The 18,397-nt window shown below is 38.4% G+C and overlaps 1 protein-coding gene across 1 annotated transcript in view; it reads right to left on the bottom strand.

The window, feature by feature from the left end:
• Positions 1 to 13,163: 13,163 nt before the first annotated feature.
• LOC119407460 (neurocan core protein-like) overlaps positions 13,164 to 18,397 on the bottom strand; it is a 32,674-nt gene continuing 27,440 nt past the window's right edge. The window contains exons 7-8 of the mRNA XM_037674284.1: positions 15,236 to 15,418; positions 13,164 to 13,421 (exon numbers count right to left, since the gene is read on the bottom strand). Coding sequence (XP_037530212.1) covers positions 13,285 to 13,421; positions 15,236 to 15,418 — 320 coding nt within the window. The 3' untranslated portion in view covers positions 13,164 to 13,284. The remainder of the gene's footprint in view (positions 13,422 to 15,235; positions 15,419 to 18,397) is intronic.

The following is an 18,397-nucleotide window of genomic DNA, read 5'->3' as shown; positions in this document are numbered from 1 at the left end:
GGGAAAGCACAACTCCTACAGCTGCAGCCAAACCCACTTAATTCCATGACAGTTATACATGCACTGAGCGTATTTTCTGCCCCTCAAACGTATGTGCTAAAACAAACTCATCAAAGCAAAACTTACAATTTCACGAATGGAGTTTATTGAAACATTGTGCAGCGCTTGCACAGCTGCCAATGATGTACAGTATAAACAATCAGGTCCAGGTCTACGTGTTTGCTGGCTATATGTTTTTATTTCTTCACACATACATAAGAACCTGTTTGTGAAACGATACTCCAAAATCTGCAGTACATTATCATTAGGATGGGCAATAGGGATACATGCAAACTCATTGATGATGCTATGAAACAACAACTATATTGTTCAGCGTTCCCTCAGTGCGGATTGAACTTGGCAAAAAGGCCTTTTTCTACTCTGCTCCTGCAACCTGGAACACCTTGCAACAGGGACTGAAGTAGTCCACCTTGATTTCTTTGAGGGGTTTCAAACATTTGATAATGTCAATAGAAAAATCTAAGTAAATATGTTCGTTTTTAGTATTTCACCCTGTTTTATGGCATCCTGATGTGTTGTTTTGTACACTACTCTTGTTTTAACTGCATTTTTACTGTAGTTTATTGTAATCGTTGTCTACTGTTTTGTTGTCTGTACTTTATATGCTCTGACTGGAACAGGTCCCTCTTGCAAATGAGTCCCTGTGGCTCAGTGAGGCTAGCCTGTATAAATAAAGGCTGAATGAATATTAAGTATGAGGAAGATAAACAAGGTTGAAACTCAAATTAATCTCTTTGTGGATCGGGATAAAGCATATTGGGTTGTGTATGTGTGTACATTTCCTGCAGCCTTTTACGTTTAGACCAAAACAGTACTTTTGGAAGAGTGGAAGATGAGCTAAGAGATTGTCAGACCTAAGACGATGGTAAACCCCATGTTGATGTTCATAATCTTCTTGAACTTTGGCAGCGTCATTAAATGATAATGCAGGATAATGCCAGAGATCCACATTGATTTGCCACGCCTGCCAGATGAGCCTGTTATCGACCCATGAACAAGGTTATGATGTGCAGTCTTTTTATCCCTCTAATTTGTCTGTCTTATCTCTCAGTTATAGAACCATAAAAATACATCAATTTCAATAATTAATAGAGGGCTTTTAATCCATTTCATTACCTACTAGAAATAAGCTCTGCTGTAAATCAGTGTTTGCTTCATGGCCATTCACGTCCAATTGCATGCTGGTCCTAATTGTGAGGAGCTGTGGCAGACTGCTGCACAGCAACAGAGAGAAGCTGAAGGTCATTTTCAGATTGACAGAAACTTCCTCTAACCAGAGAAGTGCTTAGAACGTATCAGCAGAGCTACAAAATGTCAGTCAGGCATCCAGAACAGAAGTAAATAGAGACGGTGTAATAAATGTGACTGATTATCAGAAGAAAACAAAACAATCCTGTCACCGTTCAAAGATGGTGAAAAGAACCGGTTGTATTTTTACAGAATTCCTTGCTGTGGGTTGATGAAACCATCCATTCAGATGTGAGGATTCTGCAGGTGATTCAAAGGTTACATAGCACAACAGTCAATGTGTTCACAACCTGTTTATTGAAAGTTAAAATCCCACCTATCTCCGTCCTTTTCTCTGAACAAAAAATAAACTCAACACTTTTGTTTTTGCTCCTATTTTTCATGAGCTGAACTCAAAGATCTAAGACTTTTTCCATGTACCCAATAGGTATTTCTCTCAAATATTGTTCATATTTTTTTGTAAACATGTGCACAATCTTAGCACTTCTCTTTTGTTGAGATAATCCATCCACCTCACTGTGGCATATCAAGATGCTGAGTAGACAGCATCTACCACGCAAGGATCTGGACACAATACATGGAAACTGAAAACATCTCAGCTCTTGTAGTGTCAGCATTCTCACCGGACATGTCGTCTATTCATCATGTTTGGGATGCTCTGGATCTACGTATACAACAGCGTGTTCCAGTTCCTGACAATATCCAACAATTTCACACAGCCATTGAAGACGAGTGGTCCAACCTTCCACAGGCCACAGTCAACCACCTGATCAACTCAATGAGAGAGAGAGATGACACACTGCACGAGGCAAACGGTGGTTACACCAAATACTGACTGGTTTTCTGACCCCCTGAACCACCCAATATAGTGAACTGCACAGTTTAGAGTGGCCTTTTATTGTGGTCATCCTAAGGCACACCTGTGCAATAATCATGCTGTCTAATCATCATCCTGATATGGCACACCTGTGAGGAGGATGGATTATCTCGGCAAAGGAGAAGTGCTCTCTAACACAGATTTACACAGATTTGCGAACAATATTTGACATAAAAGTCCTAAATCTTTGAGTTCAGCTCATGAAATATGGGAGCAAAAACAAAAGTGGTATGTTTTTGTTCCGTATATCTATATTTTATATTTTACTTATCTATCTATTGTCTGCTTTCTCCTTCATTCCCCTCTTCATCTTACACCACTTGCTCTGCTGAGATTTGTCCATGGCAACTCACTTTGTTGCTTTGGTCAGAAATTATTGAAATATGAAGAAAACAAATAGCAGAACTGCATGATTTATATTCAAACTGTATTATGGCAGAGAACAAAATATTTCGGCTCTTCAAGCATTTTTGGAAGTGGCTCCCTTAACGTTAACACCATGAACATGTGCTTAAGACTTAAGCACATTATGTTCAGAAAAGTGGTTTGATTGTTCATTTGAAAATAAATCAATAAATAAAAGAAAATCAGGAAAAACAACATTGATCACACACAAGGAACACACTGTGACTTGAAAAGTATTGAGAAAAAAAGCTTATGTCATTCCAGCAACACTGATGAGTTTAGAACGCAGCTCCTCTTTTCTTTCGTCAGTTCTCAGGAGACAGACTGCCGTTGTCCACCCAAAGCCAGTTCCATTCCAGCTTCAGGCTGGGATTGCTGCACAGTGTTCTTGATGGATTTGTTAAGTTTCTAGTAAACTCTAAGCTTTATGCATTATTTACTCTCTGCTGAATCTGGCCTTGTCCTTTTATTTTTAGAGACTTTCAGTTGTCTCATTACAAAAAGGATTGTAAACATAGGGTTTGTATGACGTTGTTTGTAAGCTGGTTGACAACAACAAAAACTGGTTAATATAAAACAGAAAAGTAGATAAGCATGCAAAACAGAAAACTAAATAAACAGCCAGTACTTTAATGAATATTTCAAAGTTCTAATGCAACACAAACAGTTTGATGATGAGCAGCTTGTGTTGCTGCTTCTCCCTCAGTCAGACTTTTCCTTTTTCTGCCCCTTGTGTCCTGTCACGCCCACCTACACCTGCTCCCCATTGCTGTTAGTCTCAGCAGTACGGAACACCAAAAGGCCCAAAATTAAATAAATAAATAAAACATTATTAAATAAGAATATTTTTAAATTTTATTATTTTATTTCAAAATGGCGTTTTTCACAACGGCTTATTTATTTCATAATGCCACTTTTCAGCAGAATGACTTCAGTTGTCAATCACTGTCAGTGGGCTGGACCTGCATGCCCACTGGCTGAGCCTCCACATCCATCAGTTTTCCTGAACACGTGCTCACTGGTACAGCTAGCATAGCAGCTCCATACAGCAGCAGCCATGTCTTCATTTGCCCCAGCTTCTTTAGTTTTTGGTCACCACTCCAGCTTTTGTTGAGTGCTGTCTGTGCATGAACCACATCCTGTTCTCTTCGTACCGCTTTGGTTCTTGTTTTTGTTGCCACGTCAGCCTTTAGTTTTGTTTATAATAAATTCAAATTTTATTTGATCACACTCCTCGTGTCAGTCTGCATTCTTGTGTCTAACCTCCTGAAACAGTGATAAATTGCTGCTATATACATCAAACTAATTAAATAGTTTTCAGTTGTTACATTGCTATACAGTATAAGTATCACGTTACATGTTTACTTAGATACTTAGTTGTTTGCAAGTGCAAGTAAAGGCAGCAGTAACTATTTGTAGCTCTTTTGATGTTGCCTGTGGACCCCCCCTCACCCAGCACACACACTTTTGCCCCACTTCCCTCAGGAAGGAGGATAAGGAGCTTTAAGTGTAGAACCACCAGACTGAGGAACAGCTTCTACCCTGATGCTTAGACTCATGAAGCTCTAATCAGGATAATCACTGTGAAAAATCACATCATGAAGCTGCTGATCTTTTTCATGTTGCTGCTGATCTTTTTCATGTTGCTGCTGATCTGTTTCATGTTGCTGTGTTCATGCGTGCTCATCTGCTCACACAGACTCATGTTCATGCTGCTGTTCGACGTATTGTGTTTATTGTTTTTATGCTATTAGTGCTCAGCCCATTTTTAGCTGTTTTTCTTAGTTAGTATCTTATTACTGCTTTTATTTTACATTATTGTTAGATGTAACTGGGACCCTGTGTTAATTTCATTCCACCACATGTACCACATGTGGTGCGAATGACAATAAAGAACATCTGTATCTGTATTGTACTGAAATATCATAATATTTGTAATAACTATATAATGTGAAACTGACAGGGATGCAAAGGTTTATAAAATAGCATTTGCATGAACAACTCTGAAATTTCCAGTCTGTTGTTGTTATAAAATGGAAATTAATTATTTACATTTTCAAACAACTATAATCTAAAGTGGAATACTTTATTTCAAATAATCTATTTCAGTTTGGGCCCTGCTCAGGCTAGCTGTTTGCACACCATACTGGTCAAAGTTCAGCTATTTCCTCTAAGCTGAGATTGTTCAAAGCGCTATCTACAACACATATGTAAGACATTGTTCACAACCTTCTCACCGACCACATTTCAAAAGATCTGAACTTTGTTGTTTTTCATAGTGAGTTGGTTTTTCATCTCCAGCATTTACATTGCAATGATTATTCTAAACCACACTTTTAGGGGGTTGAGAAGGCAATAAAAAAAAATTAAAAAAAATGGCTTCAATTTAATATAGATTTTTTCTAAATAAGCTTTGAGTTGATCACACAAACTGAACACAAAAAGCAATCAAACCAAGCAACAGATCCAAACAAGGGTTTCCTTTAATGATCTTAAAAAGAATATAATACAGAGACATGGCTGGAATTAATAACAAACATTGATAAATATCAATAAATACTTGTGAACCATATTCACTCAGCCTTGGGCAACCTCAGCTGCAGTTTTACAATGCACTTGTGTTTAAGATTAATACAGAGCGGGCTGCAGAAGTATTACACAGGGAGCAAAGCTGTGAGTGACGAGGTTCATCTTCATGGTAAAGCATCACTTTGCTCCCGGCTCTCTTGCAGAGCGCATGTTGATGGAGGTGCCTCTGTTTATCTACTGCAGCTGTTTTCAACAGCAGTGTGGACCAGGAGCCTGGGGGAGGAAAATGACGGGGAGCTAAGTTTTATATTAACAGGAGGCTGGGTGAATATGGCTCAGGGAGGCTAAGCAATGAACATACCCAGAGTTTAAATGGAATAGAAAGAACGACTGTGAGATAATATAATATAGCAGAGGGAACATTTGTCATTAGTTCCTGTGCTGCATTTCTTATTCTCCTGCAGGAGCATGTTTTCATTCATCTATCCATCTGAACAGAACATGAATGCGTCCTGACAATGATTAATTGTCTTAAATCAGTATTAGACAGAGATGTAAATGTTTTTCCAATACCACAAGGAAGACATGTCCACGTTAGACACACATTGCTTAAATGAACATGAATGAAAATGAGATTATTTAAATAAAGACACGAATGCTAACAAAGATATGTGTGCATGAGATGCAGAGGAGAACTGGGAACTATGACAGTACATTTTCCTGTCATTTAGAAAACAGCAGTTAGTGAATACCATCAATAGACAATCACAACACAAGACAGACGGACTGCCTAATCATGAAATCAATAGTCTGTCTGTGTGAAAGTGAAGGACGGCAGTTTGTACCGCTCTCATCGTGCCATTGCTGCTGACAAGCGCCTTCTTTTCATGCAGCAGGTTACAGTGTGCATAGAGGTGCACACGAATATACATGTACCACATGTGGTGCGAATGACAATAAAGAATCTCTGAATCTCTGAAATGCAACAGCAGTCCACTCCAATGATATGTGACAATAAAAATGTAAGGGGCTATTTAAACTTTCAGCTGTACTGTCCTGTTGAAAACTTAGGAGGAGTTAATGCCTTATTACTTACATGATGTCATCTTTGATGACTACAAGCAATGGCTGGTCTGAGAAGGGACAAGTTTAAAGTGGATTACTGCCATTTTAAACAACTCTGGTCTAAGAAAAAAAAAATCAATGTTCATGCAAAAACTGTTCAGGAGTTGTTTAAAGATGCCTGGACTTGGATTTATTTTTCTTGCATGGTGCCCTGGAGCAACTTTTGTTCTGAATTTGTGCAATATAAATAAACATAAATTAAATTGAATTGAAAAACCTTTCTGCACTGGAATTGTAAAATTATTATTTTCCCACTTCTGGTAAACTTTAAAGTCTTTAGCATAAGTTTTGAGAACAAATAATGACCATGACAACATGCAACAAAAGACCCTCTGACAGAGGTTGTTCAGCGCTCTCCCCTCAGGCGCTCTGCTCGTTAGTATGCCAAGAAACAGTTGGCGAAAACCTCTGTTAACTCACTCTTCTCCATAATTAAGAATCACAATATTGAGGCCTTTGTGGCTGTCTGTTCGCCTGCCCTCGGGGCTCGAATGCCCAGAGAGGGAAGACAAGAGGAGCAGGAGTGGAGAAGATCAAAACAAGTAGTCAAAAGCCCCCCCCCCAAAAAAAAAAAAACTGTTTGTAGTTTCAAAAGCAAAAATAGGAAGATTGTGAGTGTTTGAATTATTTTAAATTTGTAAATGGCTGTTTATTTGTTATTGTCTGCCATGTGAGAAAGATCTTTGAAAGTTGATCTGTCTCTGAAAAGAAATACGTAAAGAAAACTATTTCCACACAGATCTTTTTTATGTGGAGTCTATTTTACTTTTGGTTCAAACTTTTAATAAAATAATGTATGCTCTCAGTGGAAAGTCCACTCATACCAACTGTTATGGGAGGAGAAAAAGATTAATCTATGCTCCTTCTGCAGAAACAGACTACAGAACAGCCGATTCAGCCAAATACTATTTTTATTGCCTGCTGCTAAAAGGTGGGCAATAAGTGTGGTGTGTTACTTTGCTAACAGACGTATAAAGTACCTCATGAACCACTGGACAGATTTGAATAAAACATTCAGAAAATAAATATTGAATGTATATATTTACAGCTGATTGGGGTCTGCTGTAGCTTGGTCATAGATGTCGTTTTGCAATTTTGCGGTTCAAGGTTCTAGTCCATGTTGCATCCGGAGGGGCATCCGGTGTTAGACAAGTCAAATCTTTCATGCCAGTTTGCTCACTGTGGCAATCCCTGCAGAAGGGAGCAAAGAACTTTACTACTTACAATTGATCAACTTTTGGCGTCAACCAGTGGGGCACTGGTGGGGGAGGTCTGGGTGTCCTCCCCCAGAAAATTTTGAATAAAGTAGATGCATTTCCTGCATTCTGGTGTATTTTAATGGGCTGTAAAACATCCATGTTTACTTACATATGTAAACACTTGATTCAACAACTATTATAGAGCCACCTCATTCAACTAGTCCATATACGAGTCATCCTGTTTTTAACTCATTCTGATTAAGATAAACAAATGAATGTGACACAATTGATCACAAATGACTTTAAGGATGCACTTGACTTTTAGTTTGTTCATTTTTGATTTAGTTTTATTTAAAACACAACATGCCATTGTCTTTAACAATGGTGACACTTGCATGTTATAAAATGAGAATTATAACTTTACCCAATGAGCATTTCAATAACCACCAACAGTGACTTGGGGGGGGGGGGGGGGGGCATTTTACTGTTTTCTGATCTAGTGATAGACCTACTCATAGCAGAAAATGACCTGGCATCATGCAGCCTTCACAACACTAAATAACACTGTGCCAAGGAATGCTGACCAAATAAAATAAAATAGAGTAAATGAATAAAAACTTTTTTTTTGTCAGCTTTGACAACCTGTATGTAATTATTAAAACAAAAATAATTTACAGGTTCCGTCCTATCTTGGTGCAACAATTTCTACACTTCATAACTTTTATTCTTTTTTCCTTCACAATCCACTTGGAATAGCATCCATCTTCTCCATTATTTTCCTTTCCAATATTCCTTCCCCATCACTGATTCGACCAATTTTACATTCCAGAAAACTTGTTACTTGTGTTCTTTCTCCCTAACATGACATTTCTCCTTTAATGTATCCTATATAACACCACCAGCTGAACTTTTCAAATCTTAGGGCAAAGACAAAACAAGTTCTTCCTGCTCAGATTAGTTACAGCTTCCAAACATGTGCAGCCTTCTGTCATTTGCAGACACAAAAGACTGGCAAATCTCCTTCATGTCCACCTGATCAAGTCTATCTTGGTCTATGTGACAGACAGCTACATTGTTCAAACGTTGCTGTTTCATGGAGGAGTGAAGCCATATCTTAAGCCTTCTTGAAGCACCAAAACTTTTTTCAGCCTCAGCTGAAGAGCACTGCACAACAAGAAGTAGCCTGACCAACACATCTCCCTGTGTGAATAGAGCACATAGCTCTGGCAGCAGAGGTCTGAGAGGCTCTGCTACTTCACTGTGTTGCATCTTTGTAAAGAATCTCCAAATGACCAATGTGACTGGGGAGAGATCAAATATTGCGAACAATTAATCGCCATCCAAGAATATGGTGGCTGTGGCTGAGTGGTTAGAGCAATCGTCCACCAATGCAAGAGTCTGGGGTTCGAATCCACCAGCAGCCACATACCGAAGTGTCCCTGGGCAAGACACTGAACCCGTCATTGCCTCCGATGTGTGTCCCATTGGTGTATGGATGTGATCTAAGCACTGATTAGTCTCTTTAGAATTATTTGTTCAATTAGCAATGTAGAGATCTACTAGAGTGCTGCATGAAAGTGTAAATGAGGACACAGGTTGTAGTGTAAAGCGCTTTGAGTATCTAAATAAGGTAGAAAGGTGCTATAAGTACAGGCCCAGTCCCAATATCAATCTATACTGTCCTACTGTTAAAGTAAATTAGCTTTGTCCTAATTTTTCATTATTTAGTTGAACAGTAATTTAACATGGATAAGGACTAGTAGAAGACAAACAAGGTTTTAGCAAAAGCTGGACATTGTGAGATGTCAGTGGGACTGACATAACCTACACAAGTTTTGAGCAGCCTGCACTGATGAGTCATCATTTATGCTCAATGACATGCAGTGTGGTGAGTTGTTGTAGGTAACCAGAAAAACCCAGAGTGGATTTTTAGTGGTTTGAGTATTCTTCTATTAATCAAGTGGAATGGATGGAAACAGTGCTGGGTGAACTAATATTTCATGGTAAATGTGTGTGTGTGTGTGTGTGTGTGTCCAAATGAATGTTTTTTAAATGTGAGGGGGACATGTCCCCTTCACAAATAGTTAATGTGATGCTTATGGCCTTATCAAACATAAAAATGGCCATAACAAAGTCAGTTTTACAGCTATTAAGCTAAATGTTGATATAACAGTGGTCGAGAATCATTGTCAACACATATTCCAAATACTAACAGGTTCCAAGGTACCGGTAATCCATAAATTGTGTGATTGCTCATAACATTATTTTTAAGACTACATCATTTTTCAAGACAAAATAGTCTTAGTTTAAATCTCTTGCACGAAAGGCAGCGAGCTGTAGATGTTCTTCCTATGGCCGTTGTTTTTCATTTGTGCAACATTTTTAATTTCTTCGCTTTTACTTCCTTAAATATTATCCAAGTTAAGTGTTGTATGAATTTGTTGTTTCAGCTTGATGCCTTATTTTGAAATCCTGTCACATCACTGGACTTTTACTCATCTGTAATTGCCCTATGTCTGAGCATCAGCTCTGCTGTGAGAGGGGCTTCATGTCTACACTTTCATTCAGTCACCCGTGGTAAATTCATTTTACGGAAAGGACTGCGGAAAAAAGCAGCCTGTGTCAGCCTGTCATCTGCAGAGGGACAGGGGTTTGACAGCTGTGACATGCGCTACGCACACTCCCCTGGCTGTCCATCAGCATTACCCTCCTCCTGTCGGTGCAACCCTGTGGTTGGCCTGATAATGTGACTTGTTAATTAAGCATGCAGTAGATTAATTAAACTGATACAAAGGTGTGGATTTACTTGCGTTGTCGCTGCCAAGGTGAGATGAGAGAAAGGCAACGAATTCATGTGCACAGGATAGACTGAATTAAGTCAGATGTTTGAGAAGTGTCGATTTTTTGTAGTAAGAAATTGGTTAAACTGAGCCAAGCACTGAGAGTTTGTTTCCACTTTAACAGAATAAAAGTGTAGAAACAAAGACGCATTATCAAAGTAAAAGAAAACCGGCAAAATGATGGAGAAATGTCAAAACTGACATGCTGGAGTCAGAATTTCGTAATCCCAGACAAACCAAAAAGGCTCTTTAAAAAAAAAAAGAAAATGAGTTATTTGATCAGCAAAGAGGAAAGAAACAGCAAATTATTCAATCATTCATTTATTTATCAGAGCTGAGTTCTGGTGTGAACAGCTGTGAGTTTATATCTGCTACAGAAACAGTGAGCCTTAACCTCAGCATTCTTCAACGTCCCCCCCCCACCCCCCCGTCACAAACTCACAAATCCAGACATAAACACACAATCAGAGCTAACACACACACAGTCATACAAGCAGGAGCTCAACACACCTCATAATCCTCTTCAAACCCAGCAGCACAGCTTTGAATAATAATTTCAACATGACTCCGATTGTTGCATCATATGTTCAACCCATTCAGTTTCATCAGACGTTGCGTCAGCTGATTACTCACTAAATAAACCCAACAAGTCTTTTTTTTGCTTGCATTTTAGTTAATAATAATTGTAATAAACTTTGACCTTGTAATGACAAAACCCCTCCTGGGATGGCGTGTTTGACATTCTCCAAACATGGGTTTGTGCATTTTGAGTTCCCTACTTTGGTCTCATCTGTCCAGTGGTCATCGTTCCAGATGTACAGTGGTTCATTCAAAAAGGATTTTGCTAAACTATGAAAGTTTTACTAAAATGTAATGCCGTATACTTTTTAAAGAATCCTAGCTAAGAATGTGCTCAAATCTTTTCTTCCAAACAAAAAAGAACATGTGTTTTTCTATACTTTCTACACATTCAATTTACTTCTAATTGTACTTTTTTTTTTGTTTTTGTACATTTACTGTTACATTTTTTTAATTTTACATGAGGAAGACAATATTATTATTTTTAAATGGCCTATTTAAAGTCCTATACAATTGAAGATGGGTGGATGGGAGTGGTGGCGCAGAGGTTAGAGACAAGGAGTCGGTAACTGAGAGGTTGCCAGTTTGAATCCCCTGACTATTATATCACAATTTGTGTAGGGAAGGTGAAACACATATGCCTACCTCCACCCCCATTTGCTCCTTTGTGGGTCTTTGAGCAAGACACTTAATCCTCCACCTCCTCCCCTGGGCACCTTGGATAATAACCCTCTGCTCCACACATATGAGCTGTGGCAGCTCAGTTTGGTTGTGGCAGGAACGGCATTAGGTGTTTAAAAAAAACATTAATTTCCAAGTCTTCATGCGAGTTCACTGGATGCAGTTTCCTCTGAGAAAAGGGAGCAGCCAAAAGTACAAATAAATAAAGTTTTGTGGACTTTCATTTTTCTATGACTATATATCCTGGTAATGATTTATAAAATAACATGCATTTTGTTTTTCTAAATACTCCAGTTTCCTCCTGTACACCAAAAACATGCATAATTTAGCTGCCTTCAGCCCCAGGCCTCCCTTGAAAAAGAGATTTGTCACCCCACTGGGATTTGTCTGCTTAAATTAAAAAAAAAAAAAAAAAAACTTAAATAGTCAATAAAACAGCATTTGCTGGTGTTGATAAACTGCTTCCTATTATTTATGTTTTCTTTTGTGAGCAGCTGTCTGAGTGGTTAGAGCAGTTGGCCTCCAATGGGAGAGTTGGTGGTTTGATTCCACCAGCAGTCAACAGGTTCAAGTGAATATGGTGGTTGGTGTTATATGAATGGTTGAATATTACCATGCTAATCTTTGTCTAATTAAGCTTTTGTGGTTATATATTGATCTGCATCAACTTATTTCTTTTAAAATTTATATTTAATTCAAAAGTCATTATTTTATGGTTGGTGAAAAAACTAATGCTGGTGTGTTAACGTGTGTTTATAACTTGAATGAAAAATGTGCTAAAATACTTATTAAAAAACAAACAAACAAACAAACATAAAGTAGGGACTGAACATGATCATAAATAACTCCCAGCACACAGTCCTTGAGCAACACATCAAAAAAGAGACAACCAATGTATGACTGCTGATCTGAGCTGAGACAAGCGACATCAAATGTGCAGATTAAACTTGTGGCGGCGACAGGTGAGGACGTTGGACACAGCAGGACCTCTATGAGATGGTTCAATGCTTCTGAAGAGCGGCTGATGTGGGATGTGTTAAAACTGAATGAAGATGCTTTCCATGTTCCTCTGGGGTTTCATCATCTAATCTAAAGTAACTATCTCACACTAACAAGGAAAATGCAACACTAACAATCAAGCAACTCAATTACATCTGCCTCTGGTCAAAAAAACAAACAAAAAAAAACAATATCTTAATAATAACTTTGTACAGTGTCATCCAAAGGGGCAAACTAAAAACAGTAAAGTTAGCAAATAAACTGAACATTTGTAAAAATAACTGTTCGATAGACAAAAGGCTCAAGTCAAAACTACAACTGGTCATCACTGACTTGTCTGACTTTGATATGGTATTTTCAATGATGACATCCCTATGAACCACTTCTTACTAAAGTATGTTCAAGGTCAAACTCAAAGTTTTTTTTTTCCCTTTCTCAAAAAAAGGTCAGCGTAGAAAGAACTCAAAGGGAGATTGAGTGAAAAGGATAGATGTAAGAGAATAATAAGACCAAATGTTAGAAAAACGAACTCAAAGGGTTTGTCATAATCTGGCGACACGTGGTAGCACATTGCCAATCCTCAGAGTGGATTAACGTTGCCTCCGAGAGCCAGGAGCGGGGTTAGGAGAGAGTGGAGAGATGTGGACGGAGAATTGTGAGTTGGGAAAGGAGGACAGCGGGGAGATAGGCAAACTGCAGCTTGCAGTACAGAAAAAAAAAGTGGATGTCCTTTTTTTTTGGTTCAGAAGTGGGCATGATTGTGACCCTGGTTAAGCTCCCCTCCATGGTGACCTCCCTCTCTGTGACTGTGCCTCTTGTGCTTCCGGCGCTCCCTCCTCCCCTTGTGGTGGTGGCGCCGGAAACGATGGGCTCGCCGAGCTGGTGACATAAAAAAAAAAGGAAGTGCAATATATTAATGTCTGAGACGAGATAAGACAAAAACCAAGAGTGGAAGACAAAATGAAAAAATACATAAATACTTGATAAGCGTAAGAGGCTTTCAGACAGCAGTGAAAACAGGGATCAACACACAGCAAGGTCAGAACCAGACATCCTTTGTGGAAGGCTCACCTGTTTCCAACACACCGAGAGAATCTGCCTTATCTCTTTTAGACTAGGACCTTTTAGCAAGGAGGCAATGAGCTAACAACCCACACACATCCTTCATGTAAGTTTTTGCTGTACTGCGCTGTCAAATTATATTGGTCTGACATGTAGTCTGCAATGAATGATAAAACAATTTATTACCCCGGGCCACAAAAACAATTCAGAGTAAAGTGCACAAGTAATGACATCTTTATCAGCTAGAACAGAAGCAGCATTATTTTACTGTTTCATCATTGCTGACACTTTTTGAGCTCACTGCAGTGAAATACAAGATAGTTGAGTATTTAATCAAACCTATGGATGGGCACAGCTGGGTCATAAGGGCAGGTGGGGCAGCACCCTTCTAAAAATCAATCGCCCATAAGAATAGTTTCTTCTATCAAATAATGTGACTTTATTGCTAAGCCTCAAGTGCATTATTTTTACAGTGCTTGCCCTCCAACTATTAATTATTTTAAACGGGATTTAAATAGTTTTTTGGTAATTCCGGTTATTTTCTGTACTTATTTGCAGTTTTTGGGCAGGTCAACATCAGTAGATTTATTACCCTGTTGGCAGTGACCTGAACTGCAGGCAGCACCAACAGATTATCAAAGTGGCACACAGGGCACATTTTGTTGGCTTCACCATTTAGTTGGTTTTAGACCAGCTATGTTGTATGGTCTGGAGACAGAGATATAAGGTTCTCCTTCGAAGTGACAAGGACGGATAAGATTAGGAATGAGGTCAGCACAGGTTGAACAACTGGGAGATAAAGTTAGAGAGGTCAGATTGAGAAGGTTTGGACATGTCCAAAGGAGGGACAGTGGGTATTATTGGTGGAAGGATGTTAGGAATGCAGCTGCCAGGAAAAAGACAAAGGAATACCAAAGAGGAGATATATGGATGCAGTTAGAGAGGACATGGAGGTAGCTGGAGTGAGGACAGAGTGAGATGGAGAAGGATGACGCACTGTGACGACCGCTGAAGAAGGAAAAGCAGAAAGAAGAAGAAGATGATGATGATGATGATGATGATGATGATGATACTTATCATGATGATGATGATGAGGGTAATAAAGATGATGACAATGATGTTATTTTGAATGCATTATCAGTGTAGTGTCATAATTGAAGTATCTTAAAAAAAATGCTCCAGGAGAAAGCCCTTGATTATTTCTTGCAAGTGTTTTAAATTATTCAGCATATAAAATAAGGAACATGAAGGGCTGAACAGTTTTCTTTTAGCACTTGTCTATTCTATTCTCTAAAATGTGAAACTGTCTTTTAAAAAATATTTTTTGAGACGTCTAAAAATAAATACAAAAGTAAACAACCTTGAGCATAAAGCACTTCAAACAATAGCCAATCATTTCTAAGCAACCATGAGAATTAGTTCAGGCTGCAGCCATGGTATTTTTCTCCTTGCACTTATTAATAATGAGAGTGGGACTGGAGAGCCAGAAAACACACAGTGACAGCAGCGCCTCCAGGCAGTTAGTGCAGGTTTGGTGTTTTGGACCTATGGTGATTATGCATGCTAAAAATTAAATAAATAAAAATACAGCTTTGAGTCTTGTCTGTCAAAACCTGTCATGTTACACTTACTTTTTATGCAGATAATTTTAGGTCGGTCCCACTTGCCATTAGCACGACACTTGGCAGTCGGCACGTGGCGCTGCAGGAAGCCGTCGGCACACTGGTAGCGTACTATGGAGTGTACGTCATAGTGGGGACGCTTTCGACCAATAAGAAAAGCGTTATCCACAGTGGGAGGGGCTTCACATAGCACTGCAGAGACAGAGAAACAGGATATTATTTATTTTGGCACCTGTATAGGGTTTTAGCTTGATTTACACTTGAAAAGTCCAGATGTTTTATGTGGGGTTCAGTGGAAAAGTTAAATAAAAGATATGTCTACAACAAGTGAAAAACTAATTAACAGCCTCAGTTTGGAGGAATAAAAGTGTACTTCTGCCCAGATGAGCATCCTGCAGATGAGTACAGATGCAGGAAATAGCATCTACTTTATTCAAAAATTTAAAGGGGAGGAGGAGCTACAAGCTCCCTCCACTTCCTCCGCTCCAAGCCCTGCATGCAACAGTGTAAGAGTTTGAGAAACATGATAACATTCAGAGGTTGTGTTGATGTCTCTGTTGAGGACGACTCTCAGTTACTGCCACTGCAGAATTTACCTCAGTATCTGTAAAACTGACAGAGGTGTGGCCATTTTTAGTTGGATATAGTTGATTAGCTGCTGAGCTCATTCAGAATTTGGTTGACCAAAAAGTTAAGTTGGTTCATAGGTTAGTTTGACTGTGCTAGAGACAGGCCAACACACACACAGACCCACATCTTGGCTAAAATAGCTAAAACCTTTTTTAGAACGAACACTTAGTGAAAGAAAAAAATGATATAGAGACTTCAGGACAGCAAAATGTGTCTGAGAGTGAGTGGGCGCCTGTCAGAGTCAAACTTCTGAAATGTAAAGAGTGGAGGCAGGATAAAGACAATATTTACAGAAGATGCAGGAGAGAAGACTGACACTAAATTCAGAAACTGACAGGATGTAAAAGCCACAGGGAAGCTCCACAATGCTCTCCTCCAGTATCTGTGGTTGTGCTCTGAATTCTCAGCTGGCAGTCCTGCAGCTGACACCCAACACATTTATACTGATTATCATATGTCAAGTATACGGCTGGTTAGGATTTAAATTATAATAACAATACCTTTCGTAAGTTTTTCTCTTTATAACAAAGTTGTGAACTTTGAACACAAATTGTTTTTTTTTTCCAAACATCAGCTTAAAACAAATGCATTCATAAGACAAACTTGACTCTAGCTCCCAACTTTATGGTAAAAAATAAATAAAATATGGCAACATTTTTGCCATAATAAGAGTTCCTTTAATGTGAATGTCTAAAATCACTGCCGCTTTAATGCAAAATAACCCCATTTTAGCAAACATGAGAACAAGGAAATTTTTATTTAAAAGCAAAATGCAATGATTTGCATATTTTGGAAACCCATATTTTATTCACAATGGAAATTCCTAAATATGTTAGATGTTTACACAAAAATGGTATCAATTCAGGAAAAATGAAGGTAATTTAAAAACTGATGACATATGACAGTGTAAAAAAGTTTAGACTGGTTCATTTTTACCTCTGAAGCATCCCCTCATTTTAACAACCGTCTATAAAGTCCATGAACTGAGATGCTGGAATTGTTGGAGGGGAAAGTAGCTACATTTTTGTCTGGTGTAAAATTCTAGCTGTTCAACATTCATCAGTCCTAGCAGATTTTTGGATTCCTAATTCCTCAATTGTTTTAATTAGTAAGAGGTCTGGACTGCAGGCAGGCCAGTTCAGCACCCAGACTCTTCTACTATGAAGCCATGTTCTGGTAATAGATGCAGTATGCCGCTTAGTGTCATCAAATGGATTTATCCAAGGCCTTCCTTGAAAAAGATGCTGTGTGGATGAGAGCATATGTTGTTCTTAAAGCTATATACACTTTTCTGCACCGATGATGCCCTTCTAGTTGTGTAAGCTGACCATGCCATAGGAATTAGAGAGGCAGGCCTTTGAAATGTGGGCTGGATGTTGTACCTAATGGCATGGGGTTTGTGATTTCCAAGATTTACTTCTAACTTTGATTTGAATTTTGAATAACTTATACATTTATGAGATTTTCAAATCTTTGCGTTCTTCATGTACATTTTATATAACAGTTTTGGAATGGGTGCTGTAAATATATACGCCTCAGCCCAAAAAGTAATCACATGAGGACCAAATCAGCAACCACAAAATGTTTCAAAGGGTTCCCAACTCCCTCCTTCTGGTCCTGATATTGTTTTAATTCACAATAGATAATGCTAGTCATTGGGATAAAAGGTTTAACATCACATTTACAGTTGAATAATGTATTGTGGATGAAAATGAGCATTTTTATGGAGGAGATTAAAAATTCAATCCAAATGAAAAGCTAAAAGGTAGTTTTCCATTTATTGATTTCATTTTCGTATTTGTTGAATCCTTTTTTTCACAGAGAGAGCAAGACAAGTCAGATGTACTAAAAGAAGAATAAAAAGGAAATGTCACTAAACATAGGAATAGCCAATAGAGCAACAATTTATAGAAGACTCGTAAAGCCAGAAAAGGTCTTTGCAGCTTAAAGACTAAAGGATATTGAAGGATACCAGTGGGAATAAAAAAATCCGCACCTGTGAAAAGTCGACAAAAAGGTTCTTGAGAAAGTGCTTTACACTAAAGGTGCTACTCAGGCTTTGACTTTACCTGCTTAAATACAAGTGTGTAAATGTAAATGTGTGCAGTGAACCACTTGAGGTATCATCTGTGCTTTTATGTTTGTGTGTGTGTGTGTGTGTGTGTCAGGGGATCTTAGTGTGAGGTGGAGGAGCTGCAGGAAGCTTAATGCAGTTTCTTTCTGCTTCCCTTTATGGCCTCAAAGCATCAAAACAAGTACTGACAATCATGGCAGAGAAAAGAGATGCAAGCTGTCCAGCAGAAAACGCACAATGAAACAATATATATATATATATATATATATATATATATACAGTATATATATATATTTTTTTCCATAAATAGCAGCATTTGTCTATATAGGTGTTGTTGGTGACAAGGTATTAATAAAAACTGACAGAAAGTGTGTTTGAGATGGGAAAAATTATTTTCTTGCCTTAAAATCTGAGCAATCATGTAATTGCCAATGTCTGTGTGGGTTACACACACACACACACACACA

Source organism: Nematolebias whitei, chromosome 3 (genome assembly GCF_014905685.2).
Source record: "Nematolebias whitei isolate Nwh7 chromosome 3, NemWhi1, whole genome shotgun sequence".
Classification (NCBI taxonomy): Eukaryota; Metazoa; Chordata; class Actinopteri; order Cyprinodontiformes; family Rivulidae; genus Nematolebias; species Nematolebias whitei.
The sequence above is the reverse complement of the archived record's forward strand: the minus strand, read 5'-3'. Positions and strand labels throughout refer to the sequence as shown.